This window comes from Opisthocomus hoazin, chromosome 7 (genome assembly GCF_030867145.1).
Source record: "Opisthocomus hoazin isolate bOpiHoa1 chromosome 7, bOpiHoa1.hap1, whole genome shotgun sequence".
NCBI lineage: Eukaryota > Metazoa > Chordata > Aves > Opisthocomiformes > Opisthocomidae > Opisthocomus > Opisthocomus hoazin.
This window is the reverse complement of record NC_134420.1, coordinates 51,113,264-51,126,364: the sequence shown is the minus strand read 5'-3', so window position 1 is coordinate 51,126,364 and position 13,101 is coordinate 51,113,264. Positions and strand designations below refer to the sequence as shown.

Below are 13,101 nucleotides of genomic sequence, written 5' to 3'. Positions count from 1 at the left end.
CCTTTTTGCCTTAAAGGAAGATGATGTCTGCCTTTTTCAGACAGCATCAGCCTCCGTTCAGCACCACAACTTTTCAAAGATGATAGAGTGGCCTCACAATGACATCTACCAGCTCCCTCACCACTCTTAGGTGCATCCTATCTGGTCCTGCAGATTTCTGTATGTCCAGTACACTTCAGAGCTTCTCTAGTCTATCTTTTGCAGCAGGTAGTGCTCCGTTTCCTCAGGTTGTGCTACTAGGTGAAGGGACTAGGAGGCCTGGGAGCAGATGAAAAATAAAAAAAAAAAAAAACCAGACAGTGCAAATAAGGCATCAAGGCCTTTTCCATGTCCTTTGTCACTAGGTCCCTTGTGCCCCTCAGCAGTGGGCTCGCGTTTTCCTTGTTTTTGCTTTTGCTGACCATGCACTTACAGAAGTCCCTCTTGCTACCCTTCACATCCCTTGCTAGTTTCAGCTCCAGCAGAACTTTGGCTGTCCTAATTTGATCCCTGTATACAAGACTATTCATATCCTGTGCCCTGGGTATCTGTTTTTGGTCAGCGTTGAGGACAGAATCTTAGGTGAGATGGAGCTTTCTTTACAACCCAGTACAATAATTGTGAAGTTTTTATGCTCCAGGATGCTCCAAAGAGTTAGTACACACGCTTGTCCTCCAGGAACTAATGAAGTAAGTTTCTTTCAACTCAGATCCATTAGTCAGAAAGGAAATGTCCACCACAACAGTTTAAAAGACTCCCTGTTAAAAAATGCAGTTTTCTCCTTATCCACTTAATTAGGGAGTTTCCACAAATATAAAATAGGACTATATGAAATATAATTTTCCTGCAGAACCTCTCTGAGTGGTGAAATTCCTCTTCCTTCCTCCACAACGATTGATGCACGTTAGCAAAAGGGAAATTCTCTGTCACAACAGGAGAGTGAACAAAGTTGAAAAAAATTAAAGCCTAGAGCTTAACATAGCTATTAGAAAAATAATTCTATTCCTTCTTGATGGGTAAATTCAGTTACAAAGTAAAAAAAAAATTCAAGGACTTCTTCAGAAGCTATCTCCATTACAATGTGTTGTCATACCTGAACATGACTGCATGCATTCAACTGACGCCGAGACAGTCCTGATGGCAATTTTGAAATTCATGTAGCCCAAAAGAGAAGGTTTGCTCCTGATATAATTCGGAACGCATGTATCCATACTGATTGCAAGATCACAACTCTGAGCAACAGCATTACCTTTTTTCTGGTGGTCAGGAAGAAAAATTAGTACCATAGATCAACAAGAAGAGAATCTTCACCCGTTCCACCAAAACAATGTCATCTTTTTCTACCTAGCCTTTCTTTCTTGCCATTTGCATACGATTACAGCATTTTTTTCAATTTTTTTTCTTATTTTCTTGATTTCTGTATGAGTCGGATATTAAAAAGTTGTTGCAATACAGAGGCCGTTCTCCCAGACTGTGAAAATGTTTCAGTAGGCCATATTTGCACTAGAGACCACTTAAACCACCTCCCTTTAAAGAAATCTTTGTATGTTTATTTGAGAATAAGGAGGGAATTTGATTGGAATCTGACTAGCTGAGCAGGGATTACAGAACAGCATGCTTTAGTTAATAATTTTCTTTACATTTCAAATGTAAATGAAGAAATTTCCTGCTATTCCATTTGAACAAAAAAGCAGCATCTAGTTTGGTGAGCCAAAGAAAGTCTGAGATCATATGTGACAGAAAGGAAAGAGGCTTTAAAAACCTCAGGGGCCTTTATAAACAGAGATACTTTAAAATTCAGAAAGATCTCTGAAACCTATTTTTTTTGGTACATACAACAAATGTTAAAAGAATATATGGAAATTTAAATAAACATTCATCACAATACTGCTAAGATTCACCAGAGGACTTTCAGAAATAAAACTACACAAGAATTTACTTCAAAACTGCTTGAATTTCTACTGAAAACACACACAAACTGTAATTTTGGTTTCATATTTGCTTAGCTTAAATTTCTTTCATTTATAAATCACAATAGTGGCAGACCTCTACCTTAGGGAAAAAGCACCATCCCATTCCAGAAATGTGCATATATTACATATGTAAATATACAGCTTTCTACTGTCTTACAGATGCCCATGTTTGTCTGTATCTATCCGCAGTCCCACATTACTTTTGGAGGCAAGAACCATCTATGTCCTGTCCTGATGCAATGCCCACAGCTATAGCGCTGTGCTCCACAAATGACAGTAATACAGACAATGAATGAAATAATTAATGTAATTTGCTTGATTTTTCCTATTTGAGGAATGTAAGGAATGAGCTGGAGTTGAATTGTGGTGATAACAGTGCAAGTTAAATACAGGTAAGTATGAGAAGTGCAACTGGTATGCAAATGGATGTTCAAAATGTAACCTCTTTTAAAAGGGGATCCAGAACAGCACTAAAAATCCAGTGGCAGCCTTTCAGATACTTTATTTCTGCCTGTTAGATTGTCTAAAATCCTCAGTGAAGGATGAGGGAAACTAACAAATGCTGTTACAGAAACCTGGTCAGCATCCATGACATTGTTATTCACAGTAACAACAGCAATGGTGTGGCAGCTGCTATTCCAGACTGCGCAACACTTCAGGTTTAGAATCTTAGACCAGCTGCCAAAGGCAGCGAACGTGGTACTGCAGTGTGATGATAAGACTGATAATATACAAGTAAATAGCTCTAAGTTTTGAGGTTGATCAAAGAGAGCACATTCAGCAGTTTCTAAGGTAATACTTTTATTTGTATTTTTACTTAGATCTTCCTTAATAAATAGTTTTCACTGGTATTTTCCAGCATGTATAAATGTTTGTGTAAGGATTTTACGTATTAAAAATAAGTTTATGCAATTATCCCCTCCCAAAGAAGACACTTCAATATAGAAGGAAAATTTATTTCTTCCTTAGAGGAAAAACAAAAAAGCTAGTTCATTTCCAAGATAGTGACAGCTGGATAAATACACTCGTAACAAATCATTAGTTAAAAACAGGAAACAAAGGAGAAGAGTAAACAAAGTTCCACAGGGATCTGGGTAACAACTTAGGCTGCTTAATATACTTTCATAAATGACCTAGAAAAGGGGGGTAAACAGTAAGGTAACAATATTTACTCATGCTAAGAAGTTATTAAGGTTATAATGCTAAGAGCTGACAGTGAAGAATTTCAGAAGGCTCTTATAGGACTGAGTTTCTGGAAAATAAAGTGGTATATGAAATTTGGTGTCAATAGGTATAAATGATACACAGGGGGAAACCCATACATAGATACATTAGAAATGACAGGTTCTGTGCACACCATTTTCACTCAGGAGCAGATCTTGGCATTATGTTAGACATTGGCACTAGGTCAGTGAAAACATGAATTCAGTGCTTATGAACAGTAAAAAAAAAATGCAAATCAAATATTAGAAAATACTGGGAAAGGAACAGATCATATACTTTTGCCACTGTAGAAATTTAGTGTTTCTCTGTACCTTGAATACCTTGTAGAACACTGGTATTGTCACTTGGAGTAGAATATTTACTTAGAAATGGAAGAAACAAAGAAAGCAAGAAGGATGATCAAAGGTATGGAATGGTTTCCACAGAAGATATCAGGACCTTTCACTCTGGCTGAGGAACAGCTGAACACAATAGAGGTCTACACATCAAGAAGGGCAGGGAGAAGACAGGATTGACTTATTGCTCCTTCTTCAAATACAAGACCAAAATGCCATATATATGAAGCTAGAGGGAGACAAGTTCAGGAAGTTAAAAAAAAAACCAAACACAAAACCACCAAAACCAAAAGGGAAGTGATTCTTCATGCAAAAGGAAGCAGACCTGAGAAATTCCTTGTCAAAAGACATTGTCAAAAAAAGAAGGTAATATAAGCTCAAGGCAAAATTGGATGTGCAGCTGAAAGAGAGATCCACTGAGAATTAAAAAATTGCAAAAAAATATATTCATGAACATGCCAGGCTGAGGAAATTTCTTCAACTGAAAAAAGTGAGAAGCTGGGAAAGCATTAAGGGAGTATCGCATGTGCTTGGCCTGTTCTTACCCTTCCAGTCCGTTTGTGGTCCCTCTCAGACATAGAGTACCTGGCAAAATGGGTCAGTCCTCCATTTCAGTCAGCATGGCTATTATGTTCTTAATGTCACTGCTGTAGCCTAATAAAATCATTGTTTCTTATTTAGGTGAAAACTCACTTCACTGCTATACCTCAATTAAATCTATTGGATTTAGTGGAAGAATTTTTGCTAATTCCATTTTTCAGCAGCTAGAAATAGTTTGATTTTTTTTCAGGAAAGAAACCCCATTTCTTACTGACCTCCCCACATGTGTCATTTTACATCTCGGAATACCAATGCTACTTGCAGTACTTAGTCAGCAGTGATATGGATGTATTTTGGAACAGCACATCTCAGGAAAATTGTGGGTTAGATGGAAAGAATCCAAAGAAAAGCATCAGGAAGAGAATGAAGCTGTGGAAAAGACTGCTGAGGGGAGCTTGCGAAGACTTCATCTCTGGAAGGTTTCAAAAACAAAACTGGTTTCAGAAACAACATGAAAATAGTGGACTCTGCATAGGGACAAGAACAACATCTAGCTAATGAATCCCCTTATTGTTAAAGGTTAGGAGAATATTAGGGGAAAGTATAATATTCACTTCTCTTTTTCTTATACTATTCTCTTGGCACCTGCTCATGGAGTCTATCAGAAACAGGATACTGCACTAGGTGGACCTTTTGTCTGACGAAGTACAACCATTCCTCTACTCTTAACAGGATTTCCTTGTGAGGTACTTTTTGATAGTATTTTTTCATGGGTTAATGATGTCATAGGCTACTGTTAAAATAATTCAGTTACAAGAGGAAGGTGGACCAGGAAACAAGAAAATCTGGGGCGAGAGAGAAAGGAAAGTTGCTATACTGTGATCAACTCTTAAATGAAAATGCCTTTCAGTGACAACGTCATTATACTGGTCCTCTGTTTTTGCAATGAAGGCAATAGTTAACTTTGCAAGATGAAAGAAGTACTCTGAAGATAGGAAGATTTGAAAATTTCAGCAAACTTGGTGAGCTATTGATTATTAATTAAATCTTTATGTGGAAGGTTCTGTTTTAAAAGGAATATTCAGATTTAGACTCTGATGTTTAAGTCCAGAAATGATTTTTAAATAATTGCACCATCTTGTTTTTCTTAAGTTGATAAGCGAAATCTTTCAGCTGAGAAGTTGTTTATGCTACAACAGTCAGAGAGAAAGAGGGTGAGAGGAATAAATTGCTTACGATCCCTATAGGAACAACAAATATTGCCAGATTCAACAAAAAAGGAAAACAGACTTTCTGATGAGGAGAAATGTTGTGAGAATTGTAAATAATGAAGAATTGTAAAGAAGAAGAATAATTCATTATTGCAAATAATGAAGAAGACAAGTCACTTATAAACAGAGAGCTTGAACATTTGGTAAATTGAGTAAAGCAGACAATGTGCACTGAAATAGGCAGCAAAAAAAAATGTTTGGAAGATAGAAAACCACAAATTTTTCTTACAGACTGGGCAGACACTATTCTCAAAAACAAAAACTTTGAAAATGACCTAAGGGTTGTGCTCAGTGGATAACTGATTAGAGCTCTATGCCCAATGATGTTTAATAAAGTATCTGAGTAGTTGAATTTTAATGCTCATAATTTAAGAAGTAGGTAGAAATGCTGGAGACATTTCAGAAAGGAATCACAGATTTAAATAAAGTATTGAAAATGCCTTACAGTGGAAGACACCAGGATCATAACTTGATTGATTTATCAAAACAAAAATGAGCAATTTGATCATGTTAACAGTGAGAATGATGGGCTCTTTCATCTGACAGGTAAAGACCCACAAAATCTAGTGGCATAAAGCTACAGTTGCCCAGATTTCATGTTAGGAGTGAAACATCCGCGATGGTTCTGGCACTTCTCTTACATGCAGTTCAGAGGATCAAAATCAGAAGCCTGAATTTCTTGGAGTCAATGCAGAGAGTGGCAATTCACTCCAGAGCGGCAATTCAAAATGCGTAAATTAAATGCTTAAATACATTTCCCTACTTTGTACCGCACAGCAGTAGCCACAAACACAGACAAAAAGCAAGGATGATTGAGCATTTGAATAAATTGTTAACAGTTGTATGGGGTTCTTTTTAATATGATTCTTTTTAATATTATTTTTAACCGACTATACGTGATTTTTCTACACCAAAAAAACAAAAAAGGAGAAGGAGCTCTAAATAACCACACCTACTGGGAAGTTTTATGCTTTTTATCATCCAGAATGTCAGACTAGATATTCCCATGAGCCCTCTTGGCCTTAAAACCTATGCTTCTACAACTTATTAAGAAGGCAAAACAAATGAAGTTCACAAACAAGCACCTAACATTTTATTATAACATATTTTACTATGTGACTGTTCACAGACAGCGAGTTAAACAGTTGTTGGAAAGCAAACATCCTCTTTTTGCTTTTGCCACAGTCAAATGCCAGTTGATTATAAGCCATACACAACACAAATATTTTTTACAATATAATTACATCTTACTGAAATCTTATGAGATCAGTTTCTAAAAATATGGGGGCAAGAAGCTGCATTATCAACCGTTACCAAGCTAAAACAGTAAACTATAGGTTTTAATCTCCCTGCAATGGATCTGTGTAATTTCTGCTCACCCTCAGGGCAATTAGGCTCACTCACAGGGAACAGTAAAATTTTTGTCTTTTTAGCTACCGATAGTAGCTGGTGGCTGGCTACTGAGGAGAAATAGCAGGATATAAAAACGGCATGTATTGATGGCAGCTTACTCATTAAGATCACAGCATATCTATGGGCAGTTTACTACAAAACCCAGATTAGAAGAAACTAGGAACAGCCTAAACAAGGAGCAGCCGACACACAGACTGTTCCATGTCATAGTTGCAAGTAAAGGACCTTTGATGAATTCCCTGTATTCTGAAAATCAAGAGTTTGTTACCACCTTTTTTTCTCCTTGCTTAAACTTGCTGTCAATCCAGAAAAGAGCTTTCTTTCCTATGTCTAACAGCTAGTTTGTCTCAAGTCTTTCCTAAGGTCCTTGCTGATTTTTTTTTTAACAACCCGAGTTCAAAAATCAGTGTATTCGCATGTTTCCGATTCCTTTGAAGAACTAGCATATATATCTGTGAGGTGAGCTTTCCCTTTATGGAAACCAGATCAATTCCCTCCTACTTTTCACAGCCTTCCAAAGAAGACAGACCTATCAGTGTTTAGTTCCCAAGGTATGCCCTAAAGCACTTTTTTTAAAGAATTGTGCTACACTTGTGGCCTTCCATTGCTCTGTGACCACAGCTGATTTGAACGGCAAGTTACATACTACAGTAGGTAATGCAGCTATTTAATGTTTTAATGTCTTTGGAACTCTTACACAAATATTATCTGCCTCACAGAATTTAATTCTATTCAACTTTTCAATCTGTTGTAAACAAGCTTCATACTGACACTTCAGTTTGATAGAAGTTTTTTAGACTTACCCTCTTTAGTGTTTTAAAGAACATACTGAGCTTTTATGATATTACAGGTTTCTCTTTGAAATATTTTTGTACAATATTACTTCAAGTTTCCAAAGATTTCCTCATTTGGGCATAACTTCCATTTTCTGACGGATGCCCTAATACCTTCCTCCAGTTGCCTGTTTAACCATGTTAGTGTTTTTCCTGTTTTTTTAGACTCCAGGTACTTCACCATTAAAATGGGGATAATAATTATGCGCTTATGTTGCAACATAATTTATGAAGATGTGTTTATGAGGCTCCATACTTAATTCTGAAGTAATGAAGTCTATAAAAAGATCGTAACAGAATTACCTGAAGTCAGAATATCTCTGAATTTCAGATAATTCCTAAGATTAAGATTTGAGGGAAAATATTTTAAATCCATTTAATTTATTTTCAATATAAAGTAGAGACATCATCTCCTTCGGTTTTACCTGTAGCTTCTGTGAACTCAAAATGCTCTAAACTACTCACTAAACTTATGAAAAATGTGGATGCCAGTGATGCAGTTATTACAGGCAAAACTATTAAGTCCCTATGTATTTTGTTCTCCAGTTCAAAAAAAGGTATATATGAATATTCAACATATCATTGCTAGTTCTAAATATCACATTGTAAATGTGTAAACTATGTTATACGGTTTCCATATCTCTTTTATCAAAAGCTGACAACAGGGCGGGGAACTAAACAGACCAGATGATTCACTACGTCTTGTTATCCTGGCATCCACTTGCTCACCCTTACCAACATGGTAAATATGACATACGCTAGGGCTCCTTGCCCCTGAAGGGTGAGCTACGTTGCATTTATCAGAAGTAAGTATCCTACCTACAGCCAAAATCCTGAAGCAAAGGCAGAATTGTAGCTTAATACCTCATGTAAAGAGCATATTCTAAAAGACTGTACTGGTTTTGTGTCTAATCTGCCAGTTCCAATGTCCCCCCTCAACTCCCTCTTGTTCAATTTCAACCAAATTTGTTTACAGTGATGTGAAAATAGCACCTGGGTACAGGATAGAAATCTTATTAGCATCCCTTCTGGAAAAAAAAAAAAAAAAGAAAAAAAAAGAAAAAAAGCAGGGAGGGCTCAACTCTTTATCCATTCTGTGGGGAATAATCAACCAGCACTCACAGAGCTCTGAATTCAGGAGATGCTGCCTTCTGCCCAGTCATATATATATGTGTGTGTGTATATATATATATACATATACACACACACACAGGTTTTAGGCAGCAGATGAGACTGCTTTGAGTAACATTTATGGGAGGGAAGACAGGTCTCTACTGTTGGCTTGCTATAGAAGGTATAGGGAGGAGATGAGAAAATTGTCAGCAGTCTTAAGTGGCACAGCATGGACCTGAAAATGTTGTGTATCCGGCTGCTGATGGAAAAAAGAGTTCTTGCAACTTCTGTTAAACTTGTGGAACTCATTGCCAAAGGATATTACAGATGCTGAAATGGGCTCAAGAGACAACTGAATGAGATGCAGACATGAAACTCAAGAGACACAGAAGAGCAATCCTTTGAGAGCTACCACAGTGACAAAACCACACCAAGTTTAGAAATTTTCTGCAGGTAAAAGTAATTGAAAGCTGAGACACTATTCATGGCCAGTACCACATATGACTTGAATATGCACATACCTAAGGAAAATTAAGAGAACGGAAATCCTGGAGACAGGATACTGCATTAGATGAGAGCCATTGGACTGATTTGCTATCCTGTTCTTAAGTGGTGGAAAACATAAGCAAGGGTATTGAGGACATTGGGGATAGGAAGGGGAGCTGAAATTATTTTAGTAAGTAAATGCAGGTGATGTAGAGCACTTATAAATAATAAGAAAAAGTTTATAAGTTTCATTGCCAAAGGAAAAATAAAGGCAACTAATAATAGATTCATAAAATGAAAAGCATTGGGAACTACGTTGAGATTATGCTGGGATAATGATACCATCTGAATATTTCACCATAACAATGCCAAGAAAGGTATTACAATAATTCAAGCATTATGGTGCAATTATATCCTTGGACAAAGGTTCAGTGGGGTTTTAGTGATCTGTAAATGTAAGTAATTCTTCACAGTCATTAACATCCACTTCCTAGCGGATCTGCGTGCACTGAAAGGCCAGGATCTGCCCCTGCACATTCCACCAAACACGGAGGAGGTTATAGCACCAAAGGTTGGTCTGTTCCAGCGCTGTGCTGGTGAATGAGAAAAGCACTGCCAGCCGAGGGGTTAGGACAGGGATCCCTCAGTACCCTGCACGTAGTGCCACTGCCCGACATGAAGAAGTGGAGTCAAGGGTAGGCAGAGGCAGAAGCAAAGAGGGGCCAGGCAGGGATGAAACAGCACCAGAGCAGGCCAGGTGCCAGCAGTGCAGAGAGGCATGAAAATATTACAGATGTGACAAAATTATTGATACCTAATTTCATCTTTTTAGTACTGTATTTCTACACTACTTAGAACTGCTTTCCTACTGTAGTCAGGTATGAGCATAAAATCCTTAACTTCTGCCAACAAGACAAGCTTTGCCTGTAATACACAAAACCTTTTTCTTTTTATTTATTTTGTTTAGTCCACAGGAAAAAAAAAAATCTTATACTGAAAAAAATCATCTCCAAGTACAGTATCTGTGCACTCAGCCATTCTGGATAAGCACCTGCATTAACTATATTTGGACAAATACATTAAAAACAGTTTAAAACAAACACTTTCCTGGCTGCAGTTCATGTCCCTTTTCCACTAAAAGAGTTTGGAAATAAACATTTTTACAATTTCTTATAAGCATGGCTTGTTAAAAAAAGAGGCTTACACCACTCTCTTGAAGTTGGGCAGAGAAATGAGAACAGTCCCGACTGAATAATCAGAATGAAACTTTAATTGGAATTTCAAGATCATGTGCACTGAAAAAAGCTCATCATCTCCAAAAGCTGGCAAAGTACTCCTAGACTCACCAGTCTCTTCGCTTTACAAACCCTACAAAACTGAATAGCCTCATAACAAAGTTTTAAATTCAGCAATCTTCAGGTTCATGCAGCCAAGAAGCAAAGTTACTTTATGTAAAGTAAAACAGTTGCTGGATTTGGGGAAAAGAGTAGAGAGTTTCAATATACAATGTGCAGATATGTGCAGATATGCACATCTACATACTCCATTTCAAAATCAGTGTTCATTTGTTCTTAAGGTTAACAGAAACGTCAATTATTTTGGAATCTTTTGTCTTTAATTCAGAACTGTTGCCAGGTGTAAGGCAGAAGGATGCAAAACGTGACAGAAGCAGGGGTGCACACCTTACAATCTCTCAGGAAAACTCTTTGTGTTATTTTATCCTCCACATGCAAGTAAGTCAGTCTGAAGCCTCTGAAAGCACTCTGAATGAAAAACAGATACAATTAACTGTTATGACTCCCATTTAGCATATGGAGGGAAAGAAAGGTTAAGCAGTTTGCCGAAAGCAAGGGACTGCAGAATTAGATACAGTCCACCAGGCTTCAGCAGTTCAAATAATAACACAGAAGAAAAACATACACACCTTATACAGAGAGAAAACTGCAAACTGAAGTAAAAAATGTCTTTTTTTTTTTTTTTGTGAAAAGAGCTCTGTTTTCCTAATTTCCTTAGAGAATGTTACCATTTATTTTCAAATCAAACAGATTATACAGCACATGTTCTACCTTTTCTACTATACACTATAAAATCACAATTGTCATTACCTGGAACTCTTTCTCCACTTATAATGACTATGGTAGGGAGTACACTTCTTGAGAAGTTTGCAGTGGTCACAGATCAGTTGGTACAGATGATTAAAATACACCCAAAATAAACAGAAAAGTACTCCTCAATTGTTTTTGTTAATCCCTTTTTCCATGGAAATAAGATTTTCACCGGCTGTTTCTGTCTTTTAAGAACAGTGGCTTATGATCGCAGAGCCCCCATTACAACAGGTGTTCAACACACCAGAACTCCAGCAGCCAACGTGCTGTATTTGTGGAGCTGTACGTAGAGACCTGCTTCACAGCCATCGTACCAGCATTTTTCAAGGAAAGTATCTAATTCCATTATGTGATCTCGTTGTTTCTTTGAACTATTTTAAGTGCCCGTACGAAGGCATATTTCTCCTATAAACTGCTTTATTTTCTAGCTTGTTACGGTAGATTTCAAAGAATATGCTACATGTCACATACAGTAATGTTACTGTAATTTCAAACTAAGTAAACTGCATATACAAAAGTATAATAACCAAATGAAAACCCATTTAATATAAAATCTTACTTATCCACTGAAATACTTGTATAACTACAGTCTAATTATCCAAAAAATTAAAGGCATACATACATAATGGAAATAACATAAATGATTTTTTCCCTGTCTTTTCAGGTAAGTGATCATTTTGCTAAACCTCTACTTTCAGGTGTTAAAAAAACTTGAGAAGCCCATTCAAATAACTTCATGGCTCATATTTTCAAATAAAGTCCCCAGAAACATTATTAAGACATAAGCCAATCAACCTGGTTTATCTTCCAATTAAATCAACTGAGTTCGAGTTTGTTTATTTTGTGAGAAAGTAACCTACTTACAAATGAATTTTCCCTTGGAAACTAGAAACATTTAGCGCCTTGTGAGACACAGTGAAAGCCAGGAGTGATTCAGCTGCTTAGTTCTAGCTAACTGGTGCCATTTCAGCTTCCCCAGAGCATCTGCCGGATGGATCTGTGCGGGACTGACAGATAGGACACGGGAGATGCTTCTGGAACCCAGGCAGGATATTCCAAGGTACCTGTAATGGGACTAGCACTGAGCTTTAGATGCTTGAAGTGCTCTATCACTTTGGCAAGCCCCAGATTTGCTGCCGTATCCCGTACTTCACACTTTTGTTGATCTGAAGCACTTCGACTCCCAGACAGTGTACTGGGATTCTCAGTTCCCATGGATTCTTTTTGTCAGGCTTTGGCAAAGAACCTGAAAGCGCATAGAAGCTTTCACGGAACTGTTCGCGACGTGGCACATCCAATTCCTTTGTTTTTTTCAATTACACAACTGTGTTTGGTCTAACCCCCCCCCCCCCCTCCCCGGGGCAGATGCCACACAGAGTCCAGCCCTGCGCTCGGTTTGCGCGGAAACAGCCCGCCGACGAGTCTTCCCATAGCCCACTGAGAACTTTCCAGGCCCCGCGGACAGCCCTCTCGCCACATCTCCGTGAGGTTTGCGAGTCACTTCTCCTACGGCTCCCGGACCCGCGGGCAGCCCGCGCAGCCCCCCCCGCCGCTCCCCTCCCTCGTCTCACAGGGCACCAGCCCCGGCACCTCCTGCCCCCACAACACGAACCCTCACGGCCGGCCGCTGCCCCTCCTGGGCCCCGCCCGCGTACTCACAGGGTCTGGGTGCTCTCCGGCAGGCTGGGGATGAAGCGGATGTCCCTGCAGGTGATTTTGTAGTCGTCCCAGTCGGAACACTCGCAGAAGGCTGAGGGACACCTCTCCGTGCCCTGGCTGCGCAGCGCCAGCACCAGCAGCACCTGGAAGGCTACCGGCAGGCACAGCAT

At 38.5% G+C, this 13,101-nt stretch overlaps 1 protein-coding gene across 2 annotated transcripts in view; it reads right to left on the bottom strand.

Moving 5' to 3' along the window:
- Positions 1-13,101, bottom strand: part of TSHR (thyroid stimulating hormone receptor) — a 71,800-nt gene extending 58,699 nt beyond the window's left edge. For both annotated transcript variants that reach the window (XM_075425987.1, XM_075425988.1), the window contains exon 1: positions 12,932-13,101. In XM_075425987.1, coding sequence (XP_075282102.1) covers positions 12,932-13,101 — 170 coding nt within the window. The remainder of the gene's footprint in view (positions 1-12,931) is intronic.